The 25524-nt window shown below is 32.5% G+C and overlaps 2 protein-coding genes across 32 annotated transcripts in view; one reads left to right on the plus strand and one right to left on the minus strand.

Annotated features, from left to right (window-relative positions):
* Positions 1-22792, minus strand: part of LOC148609070 (uncharacterized) — a 51316-nt gene extending 28524 nt beyond the window's left edge. For 3 of the 28 annotated variants that reach the window (XM_088596069.1, XM_088596053.1, XM_088596047.1), the window contains exons 1-3: positions 22677-22791; positions 14111-14250; positions 10218-10383 (exon numbers count right to left, since the gene is read on the minus strand). In XM_088596069.1, the coding sequence (XP_088452195.1) occupies positions 10218-10370 (153 nt within the window). In that variant the 5' untranslated portion in view covers positions 10371-10383; positions 14111-14250; positions 22677-22791. Of the gene's footprint in view, positions 1-1045; positions 1186-7035; positions 7054-8569; positions 8708-8921; positions 9072-10217; positions 10384-10957; positions 11363-13893; positions 14044-14110; positions 14251-22676 lie in introns of those variants that run through there. The other 25 variants (XM_088596070.1, XM_088596054.1, XM_088596048.1 and 22 more) reach the window with 14 other exon arrangements.
* The window catches only part of LOC148609071 (uncharacterized), a 28610-nt gene extending 4028 nt beyond the window's left edge, over positions 1-24582 (plus strand). Inside the window, exons 2-3 of one of the 4 annotated variants that reach the window (XM_088596074.1) lie at positions 21638-21731; positions 23957-24582. In XM_088596074.1, coding sequence (XP_088452200.1) covers positions 21638-21731; positions 23957-24278 — 416 coding nt within the window. In that variant the 3' untranslated portion in view covers positions 24279-24582. Of the gene's footprint in view, positions 1-217; positions 1052-2417; positions 2702-4129; positions 4396-21637; positions 21732-23956 lie in introns of those variants that run through there. The other 3 variants (XR_015924748.1, XR_015924749.1, XR_015924747.1) reach the window with 3 other exon arrangements.
* Positions 24583-25524: the final 942 nt, after the last annotated feature.

Genomic DNA, 25524 nt, shown 5'->3' on the forward strand with positions numbered 1-25524 from the left:
CTGTTACTGAGCTCTGTAAGAAAATCAAATACACAACACACTATCATACGACTGAAAGAAGTAACAAATGCTAGGACACACTATTGCATGATAATATCAATACCAACACAAAAACCCATAACAATATGACAAAATTTTATTTCAGGAATAATACCATGCCGAATAAGGCTTTAATAACTGTTCTTTTTTTTCTTGTGCTGGAATTCTGAATGTTCAGCCTGTTTCAGACAACATCAGTAATATGCCATAGGCAGACTGCACCAAACTTAGCTTCATTACTCATATTCAACATGCATTTACCATTTTCAAAGGTCATCCATCAACAACTGTAAATAACATGTAGGATGGCATGTCTTCTAACATGAACAATATTGACATTGTATAACTGGGTCATAATGAGCTACAAGTATATCATAATAGCTAAATACCAAAGGCTGTCGAGCAAATGGGGTGAGAGAATCCCACTGAATAGGGTGATAGAAACCAACTGAATTGGGTGACAGCTTTCAACTTGGACTGTTCAAGATAGCTCCTTTAATGAGATAGGAAAATCCTACTGAATGGGATGACAACTTCCAGTTACAGTAGTTCAAGATAAACCCCTGAATGAGGAAACAATCTATTAATTACAATTTACAAGTTCTAATTTGACTATTATTTATAGCATAAATAACTATGTTTTTACTGGTATTCATCATTTCCATCATAAATTGTGTGTTCACATAATTATGTGTGGTTACTTAAATAAACTGTTATCATGCATTCTCAAATACTTTTTTTAACAGAGCAAAAATAAAAAACAAGTTAGGGTGAAAATGGACCATTTTGCTTTCAGATTCTTGATAAATCCTACTATTTAAAAGATAGTTTAACAAAGATCCTTAGTGATGTTATAAACTTAGGTATAAACATGATTTGAATACAAGATAAATAGGACCAGAAAATCTTAATCAAAATACCAACTACTTTCTTTCACAGCCAGAATATCTAGAGCTGTGTTTAATTTAGAAATGCTTCAAGTCTAAGGAATAAAATCATAACCTACCAGTAGATCGTTCATTATATACCTTCCCTAACAATGAATGAAATTCCACAAATAATTTGTTGGATCACTTTAGTTTAAAAGTAATACAACACTTGATAGCTATATTAGTCATGTGTGTCTGAGGTAATAACCAGTATGTCTAGGATCGTACAGGTCTTAGAAATATTGTCTGTGTTGATATATATTGATGATCTAATAACAAGATTCTGAGTATATTATATCAGTTTTGACATTACATAATGTGAATAATGTTTAATGGTTGTCTCTGTATTATGCAGGGTTCTTGAACAGCCCCTAACCAGTGATTACTTAATTGGTGAGACCTTTTCGTCTGGTCAAGGAATAAATTTGTTATTTTATAACGATTTTTACACAAAATTCACACGTTTAAAAAATGGAACAAGGGTAATATATTGTTAAAATATGAAGAATATGAAAATTAGCATTAATTTCCAGGATAAGTTGATTGTTCAGACCAAATGTGTACATAAAAAAATCACTTTGTAACTTGTCAAATGTTTAGTTAATGCCAAACAATTGAATGTCTTTTGCAAATATCCAAATAAAATCAAATCTTTAGTCAAAATTGTGATTTTTAGAGTCAAAACTGGCCACAGAATTATAAACAATACTGTCATCATTATTGTCACCATTGGCCTTCAGATTAAAACATTTAATGGTATATAGACAAATACAGTCTATAAACGGCATACAAATTGACACATATACCAGTTATTAACCATAAAATATGTCAACCTTCAATCTGATAAATATGATCTAAAGGTGTTAAGTATGATTAAGAATTATTATGACATAATAAATTTTATTGTGAATGGTATGATCACTAGCTAATGAAAGTGAGCTTCTCCCTGAGAAGTACCAATTAATTTGAACAGCTTCCTTTAACATTTTTTTTTTTTTTTGGGGGTGGGGATGTGGTGGCACTATTGATAATCAAACTAAAGATGTACCAGGTACCCAATGCTAACCTATATGCCCCTTACAAATGATCACTGGCCTTCATTTGCCTTTTAGTACATGTATGTGGCTGACAATAACCTAAGATAGCCTGGAAAAATGTTTAAGTTTTGGATATAAAAACTGTACAGAAGAACTATAACCATACAAAAAAAAAAAATTTTCATAAACAGACATGGGCAGACAGTTAAACGATTGGCCCTCCCCTTCACTCCAGTGCACATATCACCCTTGCACTCAGATCTACATATCAGATATCTTGATGTAACATAAGACCACCGCTGACACCTGATTTCTGTCCCAGGTGTAATACTTTTTATGCTTATTTTGACTAAGACCTAAATCCCCAGGAATTATAAAACATTTCAAATCAATATGGATTTTGTTTGGTTAGGTTATTCTTGAAAAAGTTTTCAAAAATGATGAAAAGATTGGTGTATGGGAAGTGTGAGACAATCTGACTGTGATGACAGCAAAGTATTATGGGATGAAGAACATAACCAAAGATACATGATTATGTTACAGTATCAAGACAATTAAATATCCAACCAATCTATGAAAGAAAAGTGTGATGGATGGACTTATGGATGGACAAGGTGATTCCTATATAGCCGTAATCAGAGCAGTTCAATTGAGTGATTTTTTTAAAAAATAAACTGCACTTTTTATAGAAATTAACTTCTTAATATATTACTGAAAGTTGTTTAAACATTCATTACTGGTAAGTAGCAACCTCTTGACCTTCCCACTGAGACTATTTTAGGTACATTTCCTTTACATGTACTTGTAGGCAGATCTCCCCATCAAGTTAACAAGGCCATACTTTAACAAAACATATGTTGGTAATTTTAATCCCATCCCTGCTGTAATGTACAAAGTTGAAATAGATTCTACATCTGTACATCCATTAGTTATTTATAGAAAGCATTTTATGAGAATTCTATTTTGGTAGTTGAAGGTTTGGCGAAGAATGTTAACATATTTCTTTCTGTATCACTGTATTATAACAGACAATATATTTAGTAAGATTCAAAAGAACAACCTCAAGCTATTGTTTACCAAATCCCATTACATAGGCAGGTTCCCCCACCCATCCCCTTACTTGAAATTTTTGTTGATTGTATAAGAATGTCTGGAATTAACTGGAGTCCACCTGTTTTTTGGAGTTTCCAGATCCATCAATTATAGATATACTAGGTATGTTATGGGCTCAAGTCAACATTTATAAAACGTGTTTGACAAAATGACAAGTATATGTCACAAAAACTCTTATCAATATCAGTTTAACTTTGCCAGGTTATCCTGACCAAATTTCAAGGATATGTTATGAAGATGGCTGTTTACAGGCTAAAAACCACTAATTCCACTTCCCATAGGCTTCTATGCTAATTTCACAATATTCAATGGCTTCTCTGGACTTTACCTTAACTTTAACCTGCAGATGACTATATATCAGCATGATTCTACATATGTCAGCTCACAATCCTCAGAATGGCATGTGGGGTTAGCAGACTTGCAGTGCAGTACTGGTCACCGGAAGTGAAGGGTCTATAAATAGCATGGGAAATCCCAGTGTTTTCACAAGATAGGGGTATATTTAAAATTCATTATGGAGATTAGGCTTCACATCACAAGAAGCAAAATGCACCTATAAAATGTACAGAAATGTTTTTCCTTTCAGAAACTGTTTAAATTTTTTAAATAAGATGAGAACTTTTTTCACAGCACTATGAGGAACAGGGGTAATTTCTGCGTAGGACTATTTTTGCGTACGTTCCAAATGCTCATTGGTTGAATTGGTGGTCTGTAACCTAAACATTGACAATTGTTATATGGCTATAGTAGGAAGCCTATGTCCAACCAAAGAAATCTTAATAACATGATTTACTAGAGAAGCATGCTTTCAACAAACACATTTCATCTAGATTTAAAGTTCTCTGGAGATTTCAACATGTATGGACCTGCATTACCATCATATACTTTACGTATGTATACTGCTGAAAAATGGCAAGTTTATGTCCAAATTGTCCATAATAGGAAATGTACATCTTCCACATAAATACTGTGCAAAGTTTAAATAAAACTTTAATACTTTTTGAGTTACAGGTATCACAAAGTAGGTACCCTCTTAACATGACAGATGAAAAGATGGAATGGAGCTACAACTAGAACTGTTTTCACTGCAAAAACAAGATGTTTCTGTGACAGATTTCACAAAATGTCACAATAGTAAAATTTATCATAAGTTATGACACCATAACAGAAATAGCATTGTGACATCATTACTTACGATCATTTTTATACTACCAACTTTGTGTGAAATCGACCATTGTAAATTTTAACATTTTTAGGAAGATTCATTTAATGATAAATCCCTGACATTTCTATAATGAACATAACATAGCCCCAGGGTTCAGTTGGCATTCTGAGTGATAGACATTTACAAAATTTAATTATAATTCATTTCACAAACATTAGGAAACAATTTTCATCAATTAGAATCTCTCACCACTATTTATAATGAATAGTGAATGGTGTTATTGTGCTACTCTTGTCTGTAATGAGACACAGAAGACTACATGGTTTCGTCATTCAGAATTGTCAACTTTCCTTTCATTTGTGGCAATATCCCTTCGGCTCCTGCGTATGGAGTATTCATATCACAACTCATACATTATGCGAGAGCTTGCCGAAACTATAGGCTCTGGAACAGGGTTATGTTGCTACAAGATTGAAGTCATCATTACAGAAGTTTTATGGTCATTATCATTAACTCGTGGATCGTTATGGTGTATCCATCAGCACCATGAAAACTGATTTATTCAACGGATCATAGTTTTCCTTCCCTCGTTTGTCTACCCCGGACTTGACTTTTTATGAGCAACTCGGCGGGTGTTTCTAGAAAAGCAGAGGACGTTTACCCTACCAGTGCACCTGGTCCATGCTCCCAGTTTGTAGTGGAGTCCGAGTTGCTCATTTACTTTTGTTACTTTGTATGTATGATTTTAGTTACTTTATGTTCTTTGTTGTGTATGTCTGTTTTCAATGTCTGGTCTTTGTCCCTGGATTACATTCTTTTGATTACCACTATAACCTTGGTTCCCTTGATTACTCTTTCTTACTGTTGACCCAGAGTTTCCAATAAAAAAGGTTGATATACTGAAGTCTTATAATGAGCTGAAAGCATAACACACAATGACAGTACTGCTTGCTCCATGAATCATATTTGACCCTCATCTGAAACCAAAATATCAGGAAACTATTACCAATTTGAGTACTAAGTAGGAAATTAACAGAAGAAATTTGAAGTGGAGGTTACTGCAGGTTACTTGTTCATATGAACTTTCTACTTTAAGTAAAATGTTTAAAGTATATAAACATTATGTAATCATCAAATTAAACTGAAAAATAATTAGAGTTGATAGAACAATTTAACTTATTCTTACTGCTTGAATACATCCAAGTTCTCTAAAATTTAACGGACTTAAAACAAATGATTCAATAAACAAGCTTCACTGGGTGCAGCTTGATATAATCAAAGGTGTGAAACCCAGTGCAGTTGGGGATATTTTGACTTGAAAAGGTATGAATTTGATTGTGATTAATATTTGACACAGGAAAAGTTGTCCATTTTTGCACCTTATCCCTTAAAAAGCAAAACTCCAAAATCAATCCCAACCTTCCTTTGGGAGGTTTAGTACTTTTGTGCTATAACTTAAAGGAGATCCCATTCATATTTATTATTGGAATATCTATCTAAACATCAGGAAAGGGCTTGTTTCTGACCCCTTATTCCAAATCGGTTCAAGTCACAACCCTCAAAATCAATCCCAGTTCTCCATATGTGGTATGGCACCTTTTAGTACAATTTGAAATAGATCATTTCTCTTCTACTAAACTTTTCTGAAATCATGAAAATGCTTATTATTGGCCCTTAATTGAAAAATGGCTCAAGTCACAGCCCCTAGAATCAATACCAGCCGTCCTTTGGAGGAATGCCACACTGCTGTACAATTCCATTTACTGGTCCTTAGTCAAGTTATAAGGCAAATATCAGAAAATAGTTGTTTTTCTGCCCCATTTTGGTCCCTAATTCCTAAACCATTTAAAATCACAACCCTAAAAAACAATCCCAGACTTCATTCAGTAAAATGGCACCTTGTGTTATAATCTTATAAAGATATATAGACTCATCCTTAAGTTATAATCTTATAAAGATATATAGACTCATCCTTAAGTTATTGTCTGCACATGAAATGTGTTCAATTGACAACACCACCAACGATTATAGCCATAAAACATCAATTCACCTGCAAAATTCAGTTGAGGATATACATACAGTAGGCACATATCTACAAGAATTATATTTTGAAGATTAACTGTTACATGATCTAACTAATCACTTTGGACCAGTGACTACTGTGGCTGCTAGTCCTAGTGCCCTACACAAGTCAAATTTCGCTTGGATTGGTCAATTCAATTGATTTTACAAAATGTTCTCCATGATAAATTAATTCTTCAAAGTCAGTCATGTCAACTAACAAAGGTACAGTACCCTCAAAAGTCAACAATATTTGAAACTAAGAAATTATCAACAACAGCTTCAAAAAATACTGAAGAAATCTTTCACCAAATTCTACTCAGCTATTTACCAGAATATGGCTTTATTGACAATGAAGACTACTTAAAATTTGAAAAACTATGTCAGATCTATGTTGTGAAATGTGTGGCAGAATATGCACGAGTGCTACTACGTGACTTTTGATATGTCATCAGTTACAGTAGCCATAAAATTGAACTTTGGTTTTAGCCTTGTACAGGGGTCAATAATTATCCCGTACTTTTTGTTTACCCACATGCACATTAGAAACATCTGTTTTTCTTTTCCCTAAAATAACTTGTTGACTTGCTTGCATTATTTGTATTATACTTATCAATTGTTATAATTCTAATATTTCATGAAATGAAGCAATGAAGATATGAATGAATGTAATATAACGTTAAAAATATACCTGGTACTATACTGAAGTTTAGGGTATCTCTTGCACAAGTTCCTCAGAAACAACACTTCATTGATCATTATCTTGGGTCACTCAAGCATGAGAAGTTAATTATCATAAAACCTTTTTGACATAATCAGTCCCAATATGATGTCTCAAATATAAAGGGAGATAACTCAATGTAGATAGCTATCTTTTTGTATCTACAATAAGTATTCAATCAAGAGGGTTAAAGGTCATTTAAACCATGTGAAAAAAAAAATAAGTCTACTAAATATACTAAAGTTAGAAAAACACTGATTAAGCAAACTAACAAACTGACATGAAAGGGAAGTCCGTCAGGATGTGTTATGAGAGTATTACAAGGATGTTTATTTCACCAGATTTAATTTTTTATCTTGACAACATCTCCTACTGTCAAAATTAATGAAAAATATCCAAATAAAAATCAACCAATAACACCTGGTGTTTTTGTAAGATAAAAAAAAAAACAAAAACAGGTTTAACTTGTTGTTCTTTTTTCAGAAAAATGAGAAGTTATGAATATATAAGATAAATGGTCTGTGTCACACCAGGATGGTTCAATCAAGCTAAGTACTTTAAAATGGTTTTAAGGAGAAAGACATTTTAAAAAGGAGACAGTGTCAGAGGTCACCTTCATTCATTAGAATTTATGAAGGTATATTACACTCTCTCTTGAACTGGGTTACATCTTTATCTTCTGTATGTATAAAAGAGTGCACATTTTGGTTTATCTAGTAACCACTTCAGTGTTCAATATTCATTAATATCTTTACATATACTCATAACGAAGGATTCATCAATCAGTCCTTTCTTCTGCTTAAAAATAAGAAATTATTATTCAGCATGATTTATTTGTGTCCTCTTTTCTAAATCCTAGTTCTATTTCATCACACAAATTCTATCTTTTCTATTTATAAAGCCCAAAACTACACTTGAGGCATTTGAAGTTTTGTATGCTTTTTTGTATAAAGCTTTTCTATTGCTCCCTATAAATATTTAAAATTTAGGAGGCTTATAAAATTTTAGATATCCATATTGGGAAGAAGAACCATCATCCTTGTTATCAAATCCTTTAACATGGATTAAAGTGAACCAACCAATTAATGACTGAGTTTACTAAATCACTGTCCTCATATATCACACCTTACTTTTCATTTAATGGAGAGGGAACACAATTCCAAGAGGAATAAATAGACAATTTTCACTACAACGAAAACAATGCTGTGTTTAGACTTCTTGATGAAATACAGAAAAAAAATAACTCAAATAAATGACCTAGCAGACTTGTAGAAAGTACATATCTAGCCTGACTTATTTAGGTCAAACCAGAGATTTAAAAGACATCATTCAGCAAGAAATGTCCATATAAAGAGTTTTAGTGTCCATGAAATGCAATAAAACCGCTAAATAGAACCTGTATTATATTTGTTTTGATATCATATATCCTTAAAATTTTAACTTAACTCTGTGATAAAACTCCTTAAAATTCATAAGGATGAGATTATCTAGCCCCACCCCTTACCTACTGTGCTGGTGTATCTCAACTGCATCCATTGAAAATAAAGATAACTTTCAACACACTAATTTTGCTGCAAGAATGTGCAAGCACCAGCTGCTTAATCATGATAATTCCCCATTCCTAGATTATGTAAAATAAATTTTGGCATGAATCATCAGTTTATAGTTTGAGAAAAACATTCTAAAAAATTTGACTGTTTCCTAACCTGGTTTATACATACACAGATCTGAAATCTTGATTAAATAAATGACCGAATTCCATTTACTTCAATACATGCCAATATCATTAAATTAAGTTGTTAAAAGTTTACAAGAAATTTTGTAGATTTATAATTGTGTAAATTTGATGTACTCACTAGATTTCACAGTTGATAATTCCACAAAAATTTCAACTTTCCCACTTGGATATGTAACGTAACTGTGTATATACTTATCTTCAATCAGAAAAATGATTTGGACATAAGATGCCTGGGGGCACCAGAAGGGTTTCACCGTTAACATGAATTGTTTAATTTCATATAGTAAACAGGTATTTAACAGGCAACATAATCTGCTGATATTATCACACAGAAATATGTTTACACAATACTGTCTCATAATTAATAATTTGTAACTATTATTTATGGGACTATTTATTGTAAATGGAAGTACACAAGTATTTTAAGTAATGTTCGAAATTCCAAAATGACATTGAAAGCCCATATTTAAAATAACTTTTTTTTATGAAAAGAAAACAGTTTATCATATGTAACTTCTTTGTGTAATTATTTTCAAGAATTAGCTATTTCAGAAATTTAAATTTTGCCATAAAGTGGAAACACACGATTTAAAATGTTTTGTGGTGTGCATTACAGATTTAAAAAATTGCAAAACTAAATAGCTGGGAACAAGTTTGCAAAATATATACCTTTGAATAATAGCACTATATCATTACCTCGGCTGTTATTACATATTGTTAATAGGTAGTAAGTACAACAGACTACTATATATTTGTGTGTAGAATGGACGTGACATGTTTACAGGCCAAAATGTCGATATACAATGTAAACTAAAATCTGACAACTTTTCTGCTGACCTGACAGAAGAATCAGCTGGAATTTAAACCATGTCTCTACCCAAGTCGATAAAAGGTTGTAAATAATTGAACAAGTCATTTCTCCTTATGTTACTGATACCTGGGTAAATATCATGTTTACAAAGTTAAGCTGAAAATGATGGCTTAAGTCACTTATCACACAATTCTGTATTGTGAATTATTTGATTATAAGTAAAGTTTAAGTTATTCCCTCCTGACCTTACATAAACTTTTACAACATTTTATAGATACCATATATCATTTTTCCTCAGTTAATCTCTGTCCCAAAAACTTGACAAAATACTCAGGCTTGTCCTGCATGATTTCATAATTTTCCTACTGATGTCATTATTGTTCTGATAATTAGAATTAAATTTTACATAATAAATTTACATCAATGATTAAAATGACCAAATATTCATGATACATCTCTTTAAATGACACTCATTATGTCAAACCCAGTAATGCAATCCTTTATGATTCATCTCATTGTCTTCACTTTCATTAAATGCAAGAAACATATATTGAAACAACTACAACATGAGGTGCAAACCTTTTGCTAATTACATTTATTTACCTGTGTAAATCCTAATTCTCCAAGTAAGTCGAAGTCAGATCCACCCTTGACCTCAACAGATGGACTGCTTCCAAAAGGGTCAAGGTCATTAGATGTTTGGGTTGTTCCATTACCAGAGGACTCAAAGTCCAACAAAGTATCAAACTGGGACATGGCCGATTCTATTCTGAAAGTGAAATAAAATGACTTTCAAATTTGATCATGTTTCAACAATATTCAGATAAATGAATCATCTCTGCAAGGCCTTAGAAATCTTCATAATTATTTATCAACTTCATACAGCCTAGTCTGCAAAATATATAATATTAACTCTGATGTATATGCCATAATGATATTTTGGTTTCAATACACCTGCAGGAAGCAGTATCAGAGCTCTTTCTTGTCTGCTCTCTCCCTTGATATTACAGTCTATAAACATGAAGACCTAGCCAGAGTAATCCAACATTTTATTATGTTGAGAGTAAAATCATGGTCACATAAGACAGGTAGTCTTTATAAACAGTTAAATGTTACTACAGAGGGATATTTAATCAGCCTTTTGAGACAGGTCATTGCTGAATACAGGTGGTCACTTAGACTATAGTACCATCTGTTATCAATCTATAAAAGAGTGTGTAGGTAGAATAACATAGCACCATTAATAAGACAATTTATCATATAAACAATAAAATCTTTACTCTTATAACAAGTGGTTAATCCTTCAGTTCTTATTTTGATCTATTAAGACTACAAGTACTTACTGTTGTGAGGACATATTTAAGGAAGTAATTCACACAATTATTTCTAAAATAGGACTGAAATTTGAATCCGTTCTTGTTATACAATATATCAACTTAGTCACACAATAAAACAATAAAATTTTCTCAGTAGTATGGGACAGTTACTCCAAATATTGCTGTATAAACAGACAGAAATTTTGACACTACACGTACATGTATTTATGCACATCCAGCACTAACTTAACAACACAGAAGAATTACATGTACATGGTCTGTAACAAATTTTATTCAGTCACATCCCACAATTGATTAAATGAAACCAGTAATCCTGGGAACTTACTAATACATGTACATGCGTTTATGCTCTATCCAAAGCCAGTAAATCAGGGTACTATTACATGTACATGTATTAATGCTCCGTTCAAGTCAATACTAGAGATAAATTCCCTGATAACAATGCAATTGAGCCACAGTTATGATACTTTGGTGTTTACATGTCAAGTTTATCCGAACTCTCTGGAACCTTACTGATCCAAGTTTAAAATGTTTCAAGTATGTCAAACAAATATGGAATCACTTAAAAGTTTCCATGAAGTTTGAAACTTAGATGGTTTATCAAAATTAACATACAATAATGACTAAATCATAGAAAGTAATAAAGAATATATATGTCGTATTCAAGACAGGGTGTTTCTACTAAATAAAATGTAAAAATCAAAGCCTTATGAGGATTAAAAAGTTTAAAACTTGGCTACATTAGCCCAAACATCTAATAATGATGCATAACTATGCTTAAAATCCATAAAATAAGCTTAAAATTGAATTTGAAGCTGACATAATCCAAACTAACTTACTTAGTGAAAAGTTTACTTATACATTTAAACCCATTGTAAATAGAGAACTATTTAACCTGTTTCAATTTTCCCGAGTTTTGAAAGATACCATAATACAGAGTCTCAGTAAGAAAATGTGTATCAATATGGTTCAGATAATAAAGGAGAAAACAAAATAAGACAACACATGTGCTTTAAGAGGCAGCAAGGAAAAAATGATGATACATGTACCTAAGTTGTTCCTTGAATTTGACAAAAAGAAGTTCATTGATGATTACATATCTATGACAGACATTGTATAGCCACTTGAGTTTAAAGAAACGCTAACCGTATGTGAGTGGTTAGAACTTGACAATAGCTAGGAACTGAACATTGATTTCTCTCTGTGTCAGTCTGATCGTTAACTGACCACAGCATTGTTTATAAAGCCTACTTCAATGTGACAGCTAGAGGTCTAAGGTCATCCTAACCTTACATAAACAAAATGTAGTTACTAACATGGTGTCATACTGGACAGGACCAAATCCAAAACTGTATTTTATCACCTGTATTATTTTGATTTCTATGATATTACTGAGTATTGCTAAAAATTGAATGCCTAAATCATTATGCCAATCAGCAGTGCTGAGGCAATTGTAATGTACAATAACATCATTAACTATGAAATCCATTCAAATGTTTTGAATTTGTTAGCACTTAGTACCTTGTGAACAGACACACAGGCAGACAGACTTTTACATATTAAGTCTGTATATAGACAGTATGTCATTAAAATGAATTTCTTAAAACTACATGTATCTGTTACTGGACTGACATACAGACTAAAGAGACATAGCACAGCAATCCTTTAGTGACCCCATCCAAACATTCCAACAAACCTCCATATGTCAGTGCAAACATTTAACTGCTTTTTGTAGTAAAGAAACATTACACAATTTAAAACATGTTAACATGCCAATCTCATTAACAACTGGATAAAACGAAGATTTGACATGTGCCATTACATACTGTTTTTAAAACAAGACCTTCAACTTTGTCTTAGGCAAAAACTGAGTTATACTTCGTTTTTCTTGCGTGTAATATATACTTCATTACAACTCCCCATGTTTGAACAAGTATGCCTTGTTTGAAATGTGAGGTCTATTCTGACATAATACAAGTACATGTATAATATATCACGGTATTCTTAAATTACATTTGAAATTCACTTCCTGTCAACACAGCTGAACCTTTTTAATAGAACTTTCAAACTTATTTCAGAGTTCAAGGGTTCAGAATCATTAAGCCCTTAATACAGGAAAGCTTCAATGAATCCTGAGTTCTAAAATGTTTTAAGTATATATCAAATAGTAACTAAGTTTTCCTTGGGTTTCGTCTAAGAGTTTTAACACTGTCATATTTAGTTGTGCAATAATATTATCAATATTTACATTCTACTTATAAGTATTATTAAAGTATAGCATGAAAATAAACCCATTAGAATAACACAGATATTTTTAAGGATGGCCTAACCATATGTTTAGGATGTTTTTGAATGAGGCTGTCTGTCATTTTGGCAGAAATAGAAGTTGATGGAATCAGACTGAGTCATCATTACTCACTCCACTTATAATTATCAAGCTTTATCATAATTCCTCTAATAACAATTGATAATAATGGCACCATTGATTTTTTCAGAAATGTGAAATGGACATATACAGTGATTATTGAATGTACTAAAGGGTCAATGCTTTAATTGTGGATCACAGGTCAACCCCTCCTTTCTTTCTCTTACCATAATAAAGAATCAAGTTCAACAATTTAGTTTAACAATACAGTGAAACAAAAAAATAAAGGAACTGAAAATTCATGCTATCATGCCCTGCTACATCATCTACCACCTCATCATGTAGACATGGTTTTTCATACACTCTAATACAGGTATCAATGTTTTTGTTGTATGATAGGAAAAATATGAAGAATACTTTACCTCTAACAGTTGAATACTAAAATATTACCTATAAAATAAATATCACACTTTACTAATTTAATAGTATCAACTACCAAAATTTTTGCTGCAATTTCCACCCATAAACTGATCCACTCAAGCTGTCAAAGAATAAATATTTAACATTTTATACATACCGATCTCTTCCTATAAGATACCAAATTGTTAGTGTCTTACTGGCCAGAAAATTTCCTTCCTAATCAATAAAGTGTGTGTGTGTGCAAATAAAAGTTTAAAAATCAAATTAAATTCTGTAAAAAACAGCAAATGACAAAATATCTCTTTGTCAAATGCACATGGAAAACATATGACTCACTGTGACAAACCATTTAAATCTAAAGCATAAATATTTACCTTTAGTGTTGATAGTCTATAACAGTTTAATATATAGCACTAGTCTAGACAACAATAAGGTCACAACTGACTCAAGATGGGTCCGGTGAGTGGTCAGGCTAAAATAATGATCTCAGAATCCCTTCAGTATCCTCATTCCCCTAAACAAAGAGAAAACATGCACTTTTCATCATCTGTCTGGGAATCATCACATTACTGGCACCATGGGGGTGATCAGAATGATTTTTATCAATCGATTGCAGAAATCAAAGATTGTCTTTCACAAAGAAAATCAATTATTATGCTCAATTAGACAACCAGATGGTTGCATGAAAAATACATTGGATTATTATGAATGAACAACTATTAATTTTCTGCCTGACCAAATAGGATACTTTAGTATATTTACTATCATACTATGGTAGAAAAATTGATCTGAAAAAATCAATATATCCTGACCTCCCTATAACTGTCAGATGGAATGTTCCTCAGTCTGAGAATAAGAATTCGTAACATTTCAATCAAGTATGATTTTATCATGTAAATTTTTGAGGGAGTGTCTTAATTCTAAACATGGCAACTGTATAATCTCCCCTGTGACTCACAGATGAGAGAAAGTTTTATCAAATAGATATTTTTTTCAAAATATCAAACTTCAAAGATGAAGATTAATGCTATTTTTGAGAATTTACTAGCATAATTCTCTAATGATTATGCTGAATATCCCAAAAATAATTTTCATTTGTGGATGGGGTCATTTTTCTTCTTTCACTATACATGCATGTGTGTGAGTAGGATCAGGTGAGTTTTTTTGTGTTTTGTAAAGATTTGAACTGAAACTAAATAAAAGGGATCTGTTTAGAGAAGCAATATTCTTCATGAAATTTAACTGAAATTAGTCAAGATGACCTTTACAATTTAGAATGACACAACTGCATTTGTGGTTCACAATGTAATTTGTAGGCTTCTTTTCATGTTTTTTTCCCTAAGTCCATAAAATTAAACAATCCTTTGTACAATGGGACCATGATATCATGTATACACCAGCTACTAGCATAAGGCTAGCAGTAGCCTGAGACTAACTCACATACAAAGATACATGTACATCATTCTACTACAAGTACATACAAGTAAAAGAAACATATTGAAACTTATCTTGTTTTTAGTTCATCATATTTAGCAGAGACTGAAATAACAATTTGTCCAGGCTGCTTACTTTGCTTTTGCATACTTACATGTACATGTATGTTCAGATATTTATGTATAAATAAAAAAAAAAAAAACTGTAAACTAGAAATACTATGAGCAAGCTCACAAAGAAAATATCCCCCTTTCAAATGTACTTAAATGTAAAATGATTGTTGGATTATCTCCTTTTGGCAGCTTCCAACAGCAATCATATTCCTTCATGCATATTACACATGATACCCAACCTTCTTAAAATATTTTAATCAAATCCCTTGAGTGCCACTGTGATTGAGGAGTTCTTGGATCAAAATTCCTAATGCTCATACCTAGAGAACAATCATATCAATTTTCATTAAATTCTGTCCAGTAGTTTCTCAGTAGATTTACACAAAATTTAACAACTGACAGATCTCATCATGCTAAACATGTCTACCCTAAGACAGAATTTAGTTAAACCTTAAGGTTTAGGAGATATATATATGTGTGTGAAAAACTTCTATCTGACTATGTTCTATTTTAAGTAATGGCAGCCATGTTTTTCTATAAGAATCCCCACACTGATTCTATGCAGAACACTCTGAGGAACATTTATACCAATTTTATTTCTAACTGGTGTAATAGTGTCAGAGGAGAAGATTTTAGAAAGAAATCACATTAAAAATTATAAAAAATGTTGAAAAACGACAATATTCCCAACATGACTTAACAAATGACTATATTAGATAGATCTCATCATACTTTCACTCCCATCAGGATTTGGCTAAACCCAAGCACTGTTGAGTTGTTTGCGAAAAAAAAACTTTTTTTTACCTCTATAACCTTTTTTTAGTAATGATGGCCATGTTTTTAAGGAATCCAAAATCCCCACATCCGTTCTATAGAAGAAACCCTAAGGAACATTCATGCCTCAGTGGTTTCAGAGAAGATATTTGAAAAAGTTGAGGACCATGATGGACCATGATAGCAATAGCTCACCTGGTCATCAGCCAGGTGAGCTAGTTAAAGGTGCTCATCTTTCATACATATATTATTACTATGCTGTTTGAATAATATTGGTTCAGTATTTAAAAGATACAGATTACACAAGGAAGATACCTGTAAGTGTAATGGATGGTTGGACGAAGAGATAGAGAGATGGAGTCAAGCGTCCACAAGACTCTTTCATCGTTAAAAAAAAAAAACACAAAAAAACTTGCTTACATACAAACCTATTACATGTACATGTATATAAATATATATTTATATATTTAAGTCTAGAGGATTGCACGGTACTAATAAAGATCTTACACCAAAAGAAAACATAATAAACAAAATCTTTGGTCAACTAATGACCTTCTTTGGTGCCTTAAACAAACTGAGTATGCAGAAAAGTAAATGGTCTGTGTACACACTCACTACCTAATGAGGTGAACACCTGTGATGTATTAAATTTTATCATCAGTAAACACAGATCTTGAACATTGTATTATTGAGACACATATTTTGAGCTGGTCTCGAACTTAGGGTAAAAATATAAAGCTAAAATATATACAAACATTGTGAAAAAAGAAACTATACATAACATTCCATGTGGATGTAAGACACAGAGTTTCTTTATCCAAAATCCCTCCCGCTTCACTCTCTGTAGATCACTCCATTTGTTTTTTGTTCTACTATTAGGATTTGCAGTTTGTTGAAAGAGTAATCAAGGGAACCAAAGTTATAGCGGCAATCAAAAGAATGTAATCCAGGGACAAAGACCAGACATGGAAAACAGATATACACAACAAAGAACATAAAGCAACTAAAATCATACATACGAAGTAATAAAAGCAAATGAGCAACTCAGACTTCACTAAAAACTGGGAGCATGGACCAGGTGCACCGGTTGGGTAAGCATCCTCTGCTTTTCTAGAAACACCCACCGAGTTGCTCATTAAAAAGTCAAGTCCGGGGTTGAAATCATCGAGTCAGTGGTTTGGTAATATGAAGTGTTGACTCGCAGGGAGTAAAGGCTTTTTTTGTTAGGTCACTGAAGACTGCGTCCATTCAAACGCTTTTGGAACACCAACATAATGGAAGCAACATATGGGATAGCAAGGCAAATATGTCACATTAAGGCTCTTGCAGTGCAAATTGCTAAATATTCTGTGACTGTGCTGAAGAACGATGACAACTGGTGTATACATGTGCAACATTTAGGCCTTGTCACCACAGGCAAAGATAGGAGTGACTCTTGCCTGTAGTATGTTGGACTGTATCGTCATGAATCGACAATCCATTACATGTTTAGTTTGGTTGGCAGATTCCTTTTAACATCATACATATATTTTTGGGCAAATTACCACAAACACACAATAATCTAGGCCTCATACCAAATTCCCAAAGTTCACATTTCAATCAAAACATTACAAAGTTTTTTCTCATTATACTCCTACGACATTCACATTCATACAGTAACACTGAAATGCATATTTTTAAAATCTCTCTGAAACTTGAGAACCATGGAGAAAAATATTGAACATATAAAATTATATTACTGTATTGCATTTTAAATGAAACAACAGAAACAAAAAACTAAAAATAATAATTCCTTCATTGAATATGTACAGTGGCCTAAAAGTAAAACAGATCTCTAAATAATAAATATAAATTTGTGAACAAAGGGAGAGTACTCCTGTTCCAATATAAAAATAGACACCTTAATATTCCTACAGGCTTCTATAGCTAATATTAAATTTAAAATAGAAAAGGCATGTCAACAGAACTTTTGCCCATGTTTTTCTACTAGAGAAATGTACAGAATTTTTAAGAAAACAAGACTTTGATACATGTACATCTGAACTGATCATACTAAAAGTAACTTTGTTTCTACTTTTCATGACAATCCTTTTTTTTCCTGGAAGGCAAGGGGCCATTGGCTATTTGCTCTTTCTGGCTATAAAGTGTCTCTTCATCTAAAAAATTAAAGGCTTTTTTAACAAACGACCACTTTAAATTGCAAAAGTCTTAGAAAAATCCTGAAAATGACCCCTTCTCAAAATTTCCTTTGTGCCCATTGGTTACATTAAATAAACAAGCTTTGCAATCAAATCTGTGTTAACCCTGCACTAATTAGGATAAAAATTATGAATCACTAAACTGAAAAAGACAAAAAAAGAAACAATTTTCAATACTCACTAAGTCATTTTACACTGAGTGTATTTAGACATGTTCAAGAATTACAAGACTGGTACACATGCAACATACATATCTATCAGTAAGTAAATAAATAGACGATACAACATGAAATAAATTTACAGATGTACTTATAAACAGTTAAAACATGTAGGTACATGTATCTCAAACCCTATATTTTAAGGTAAAATTCTTCACAAAGCATGGAAAGCTCAATCCTCACCCAATAACTAAACCGCTAACTAGTAAGGGATATAGCTATGTTATTGTTGTCTAATCGTTAATGTTAGTATTTGTTTTGTATTATCATTGATTTACTCATAGGGTCTTTACAAAGTAACACAAGGCAGTTTTCTGCATGCCACAGGTTGTTTCCTTATTGTATGACTTATGATGTACCCTGATTCTCAACCCCACAAGGGAAGAATGGGGATTTATATTACATACAAAGAGGGCAGAACTGTTTGTAGTTTTAAACTGGTCTGGAGCTGGTAATATATCAGTTAACTCTTGGTAGTCTTTTGTACATTTTGCAGAACCTAATCGATTAGGAGTTTTATGCAAAAAACTTCTGTCTGACCATATCTTATATTTTTAGTAACTGCAGCCATATTTTTCAACAGATCAAAAATTCCCTCATCAGTTCTATTCAGAATACCCTAAGGAATATTCATACCAAGTTTGGTACGAATTGGTGACTGGTCTAGTAGTGTAAGGGGCGAAGAGTTTTGAAAAATTGATAAACGACATTGGATGACAACAACAGATTCCACATGATGGCAATTGCTCACATGGCCATACATACAGCCAGGTGAGCTAAAAGGAATATGAAAAACTTTATTGTTGATCAAAATGACAACAAAAATCAGAGGCTATTCTCTATGATTTTAATAGTTTTATCTACTTCTTGGATGGCTAGATATTTCTGATATATCACACTATGGAGGATATGATACATGCATGAACTAGCGATATAAAATTTGCCCTTGTGAATTGTTGTTGTGTGGTCGTGTATCATTATCTGTGAAAACTGATTGGTAGAAAGTGACATTGTGACATTTCAAACATGGTTCTCCTGATACCATTGGTTAGGTCAAACATGGAGGATCACTAGAATTACAGCCATTACAGATCCCCAGTGTCAAGCAGCAAAAATATTCCACAGGTATCATAGAGAAGCATGTTTTACAACTCGTGAAAGTTGAAGATCGCAAAATATGGACACGTTTTCATTAATATCAACAAAAACATGCCAAGACTCATTTGTTATGATGTTGAAATAAAATAACTTCGAGTTGATATTTTGCAACTGTCAACTTTCAGTCATTATGAAACCTACATATTTTTGTAAAAACAGTAATCTGCAGAAGACTGTCGACTCAAAAGTTTGGTAAAGCATTATGTCTAATTTGACCATGTAAACAGTGGTTCTAAAGTACTTGTTTTCTTTTAACAGACATTTGGTCAAGTAAATCATTACCTCTTACCAGACTGTATCAATTTTTACCAGACTTATAATTATTATTTTTTTTTTATATCAAATAAACCAGGAAGACAATATTGACAAGGTTTTAAATTGTATCAGTCTCATTCTCTGGCTAAGTTGATAACAATGGCCCACTTACAAATAAAGGGCTTTTTGTTTTAAATTAGAAGTTACAAACTTTTTGGGGGCTTACAAATTTTTTGCAAAGTTTTAGCATCCTGTTCAATTCAAATACTACCAGTCATTTCATTTTTAATTCAAAAAAAAATACGACAAAATAAATAAATTATAAAAATGTTGTTCAAAAACAACATAAGTGCACATGTATACTAGACCTGTCAACATCAATTTCGATTACACATTTCACTGTTTCAATCAAAAGTTTTTAAAATAATGTTTTCTATGCACAACAGAAATACAGTGCACATGTACAAGGCAATCACCAAACTAATAGTAGATCAATTCTGACTTAAGTGTGGTACCACAAAATCAAGAATCCCTATCATTATGGATGAATGTTACTCAAATTCCTATTAAGCAAAATTTTCATATGCTAAGGAGAAACCATTTTTCGTCAAGTTATTGGAATTCAGACCTTTCATTATGAGGCAGTACCAGGTACTTTTACCCTTCTAAACTACTGTAGGGTACCTCCAGAATTTTAAAATTTCATACATTTTTATTAAACAAAATCATGAAAAGTACCTTCTACAAAACCAAAGGTACCTGCATTGTAATAAAATAATGAAACCCCTGCAGAATTCCAAAAATATTTGGACGATATTTTGGCTCTTAACAACCATGACTTCAATATTTATACTAAAGATATATATCCTGTAGAACTGTCTTTGAATAAAGCAAATATTGAAAATAAAAAATGTCTATTTCTTGATCTTAGTATTCAAATCGTGATAAACTTAATACTAAAATTTATGATAAAAGGGATATTTTTCATTCCCTATTGTCAACTATTCCTTTTTAGACAGTGATGTCCCCTAGCTAGTGACCATAAGGTGTTTACATATCACAATTGGTTTGATTTGCTTGTATTTGTAACAATGTTTCGGATTTTAAAGAAAGGAATCTTCAGATAACCAAGAAATTACTACATCAAAGTTTTCCATATCACAAGCTTGAAAAACATCCACAAAATTTTTCAACCAATAAAAGGAACTCAATCTCAAATACAGATGTACTTGTTAAGGATTAATATGTACAGGTATCTCTCACCCTTTGCTCTTCAGTAATATTCTACACAAAGCATGGAAAGCTTGATCCTCATCCAATAAGTTATATCTAAACTTTTGAATAGGCTGGTTCGTAAGGGATGCAATTATGATATTGTTGTCAATTCGTCAAGAATAGCATTTTTTGGTATTAACATTGATTTGCAAAAAGGATCTTTACATAGAAATTAAAACACAATATTTAAAAGCATGTTTTTGGCATGACATGGAACATGTCTTTGTTGTACAGTTTATGATATACTGTGATTCTCAACCCGCATGGAAGAATTGGGATTGATTTTACATACAATGGGAACACAACTTTTTGTCGGTTTAAACAGGTCTTGAGCTGGAATGTCAGTTAACACCTACTAGTCGTCAGTTTGTATATTGGTGTAATTTATATTCAGTTTCTTTATTTCCATGTAACAAGGGACTCAGACTCTTTTTAACTGATTTTTAGATGTTAAATTGTGAAATTTTTTTTTTCAGAGTGGCCAGATTTTAAAAGGAGTGTGATTTCACCAAAGTACTTTAACACCACCACATTTCTGTGCCTATCACACGTCAGGAATTTCTTACCTCTGTATGTCTAGTTTCGTTTTCACCTTAGGTTTATTTTTTGTGTTACTTGAGTATATAGGAGCAAGTCTTTCGCAGTACCGTATAATCATGATGCACAATTTTCATGTGATTTTTTCCGAAGTTTTGTATAAAGCCTGGTCATGATAGGGGAATTGCTGTCTCATTGAATAAAGTAAGGTCGAGAAAAATAAAGGCAGTTTAAGGTTACATTAATAAAAAGATATATAGTACATGTAGGTACAGAAGTGTAGCACCTGGTACAGCATAATTTTCATTGGTGTGCATGCAGAACCTAAAATTTCTGTAAAAGCCTGTACAAAACATAGTATTTTACACATTCTGCAGAACCAGTCATGGGCTGCTACCTCTCTGGTGTAGGTAATATAAATTACTTTTAAATTATTCTCTGCAAACACTTAGGATTTCTCATCTCACAATGTGATCCACTAAAAAATTATAGTTCAGAGGCATTTCATCACAAAAGTACCAATAAATTGTGTTCAGGTAAGGCAAAAAAAATCTGTTCTGCTACCCTATCTATCCTAGTTTTTTAGCCTACCCTGTAAATTTTAGGGCCATTTTGTCTCAAGCACTGTTAAAGTCTAGATTATTTCCCCACTGACTCAATGTAAACTGTTTTTTTTTTTTTTTGTTAATAAAATAATTTCCCCTACTTCCATTTGTGCATACATGTTAATTGTGTACCTACCCTATTTTTCCCTGCTGGTAGCAAGAATCAGGACTATGTTTTTTTTGTTTTTTTTTTTTTGCTGAAAAGTAGGGTAAATGTAAGTACACATGTAGGGTAACAATCAGATGTTTTTTTTCCCTTTTCTAAGTTTCTTTATGACCAGGTAAATCTACCATGGAGATACCCCAGCCGCCCATGATAATTACACCAATAATGCAACCATTTGAACCATACACTAACAAAAGCTCTTCTTACTTTTAACAAATCTCAACTTTGGTAGCGGCCCTTAGTACTTATTGCGGGCTGAAATTTGATGATTCTTCCCGCGATTTCCGCCCCTCTCATTTGTACGTATCTAGATTTATCATCCAAGTATGTATCGCTTCAAGCAAGCTCCGAAAGAATAAGGCAACTGCTAATGACACGTATTTAGAATATTATTTCAAATTCAAATTAGTTTATTTAAAGAAAATTCAGAGAACAATATCAATGCATATATATATTGAGAAAGAGTATAGCTAACACAAAAGAGTGAATAGATACTTCATACATGTACAATTTATACAAAGGGAGATTACCCAGTTCCTATGTATATAATAGAGTTGTCACATTCTGAGACATTGTATAATATTGATTTGTTGTGACATGCATCATTAATTTGATCCTCTATCCTACATAATGACACCTAGATGAACTGTCCCGTACTACCATACATCGTGTACTAAGTTACAGCCCTAGATTAATCCTACGAGGCGGAATGACCCGGCCAGCGAAAGCTATATTTTATAGCCTAGCTGGCCGAGTGGTCTAGGGCGCTGGACTTAGTGCAGGCGGTGTTGCCATAGATGTCACAGCGGTACGAGTTCGTGTCCCGCGGAGGGAACGACTAAAAATTTCCATCGCAAATTTGACAGTTCTAACATCGTTGGGAAATTTTCAGACCCTTCTATAAGTTTACGTTATCTTCCCTGTATCAATTTGATCCGATGGAGCAGTGTAGCGAATACAGTCGTCACATTCTGAGACGTTGTATATATATATATATATATATATATATATATATATAACGTCTCAGAATGTGACGACTCTGTTCGCTACACTGCTCCATAGGATCAATAGTTCGACAGTTCTAACATCGTTTGGATTTTGTCAGACTCCTCTATATATATATATATATATATATATATATATATATATCATGCAGTGAGGTTATTTGTTAAACGAATAAAGGTATATGGTTATTATTTTTTTTTTTTTTGCTGTATCCGTACATTAGCAGCTTATCGACTTACTGGCTCCTCCCACTCACGTGATCGGCGGAACTACTTTTTTTCTGGTATACGTAAATTAATCTTGGCCGCCACCATAGATACGATATAAACAAATTGCGATTTCGTATCCGGTTAATCTTTTTTTTTTTGCTGTTTTGTTTCGTTTTTCACCTGAATGAAATAAATGATTTAATATAAACCAAATAATGATTTTTTTGTGTTTTTTCACCGTCATTTATATGGCAAATCCCAAATCTCTTTCAGATTTGAGTCATTATCAGTTTGCAGACGACTTAACCCTGTCATTTCAGTCCTGTCGGACTCGGAGCCAGAGTGTCCGTCACAATTTAACATAAACTGGTCCCCACTTAAAGAAATTGAAACATTACAATATGATAAAACTCTTGAAGAGACAAATGACCAGGAAACTGTTATTGTATTGGATTTATTACTGCCTAAACCCCAAGAAAATGAATCAGAGGAACACTACATTATAGATCTGCACATACAACTGCCTCCTCTTCTTCAAAAATCTCAACAAATATTTCAAATCCAAAAGAAACTAATGCACAAATTTCACCCCTGAACTCTACTGCCATATACCAAACAGAAACAAGTCAGCTTCCACCTTCCTCGCGAAATTCAAAACTTTAATGTTCTTAAACTCGACTTTACAACATTCAAAATATTTGTATTTATTGTTCATTTTACTTATTTGTCTCTTGGAATTAAATAAATTTTGATACATTGCTTATTTTCTTCAAACAGCTTTGACGGATTATATGGTGCGGATTGAATTTCATTGTTTGTCATGCGCCATGCGTATTAATTTTTTTCTTCGGGTTTAACGATCGGGGCTCCTCAGGGGATATGCATTTTAAAATTTTATTTTAAAAATGTGCACATACACAAGACTATTAATATAACAGCATAAAAATTTTTTTCGACAATGTACCTATATGTATACTCTTGCATATAAATCTGGGGATATTTTTACATACATTGGCCTCTTCATTACTCATCAGCCAAATCAATTTACTATCATTATTATGTATTGAAATATTCTTATTATAGAAGCTATCAATTTAGAATTGTCAAATATATCCACATATTATAAGTCATTAAAATGTGTTTTTCATCCTCAATTTCACTAGAGGTAAAGTCCTTGCACGTTCAGTCATTAACTGTTGCTTTTGGTATTGTATATCTACCCAATTCAATTTGCAGCCTATGTTTGCTGGTTCTTTATCTGCTTGTGTTCAGCGGCAGATCCAGAGTTTTTGGTAAGGGAGGGGCAAAAAAATGCTTGAGAGGATCACCGTTGAGGATCTCGAAGTGATCCAAATTTGCTAGGGGGTTGGGGGAATGCCCCCTCCCCCACCCACAAGACAATTTTGAAATATCAAACCTCAAATTCTGCAATTTTCTAAGCCCTTCCCCTGGATCCGCTACTGTTGTTGAATTTAACATTTTCATTATAAATATCAGTGAGATAATTTTCAAATTTGAAAATAATTTTGTATATTCTATGTGTTCTCGACTTCTCACTGCTTTGAAATTGCTGACATCAGTTTGTTTCAGACTCACTCTACATAGATTTTATTATCTTTTGAATATGTCACATTTTTCAAGGATTTATTAAATCGACTTGACTCTTTTTTTTTATTAGAACCTAGTATATTAATTTTTTTTTAAAGAATGTTTTGAGTTGAGTTTAACCAGCGTTTTGAATATATTCAACCATAAGTCGATTTTCTGCAAGTGCATGGGATAAAAGGTTATCACCTGTTTTATCATTTTTAAGTGTGGTACAATATTTTAACATAGACGAA

The sequence above is a fragment of the Perna viridis genome, chromosome 8, assembly GCF_037379345.1.
Source record: "Perna viridis isolate PV_CMFRI_1.1 ecotype Kerala chromosome 8, ASM3737934v1, whole genome shotgun sequence".
Taxonomy (NCBI): domain Eukaryota; kingdom Metazoa; phylum Mollusca; class Bivalvia; order Mytilida; family Mytilidae; genus Perna; species Perna viridis.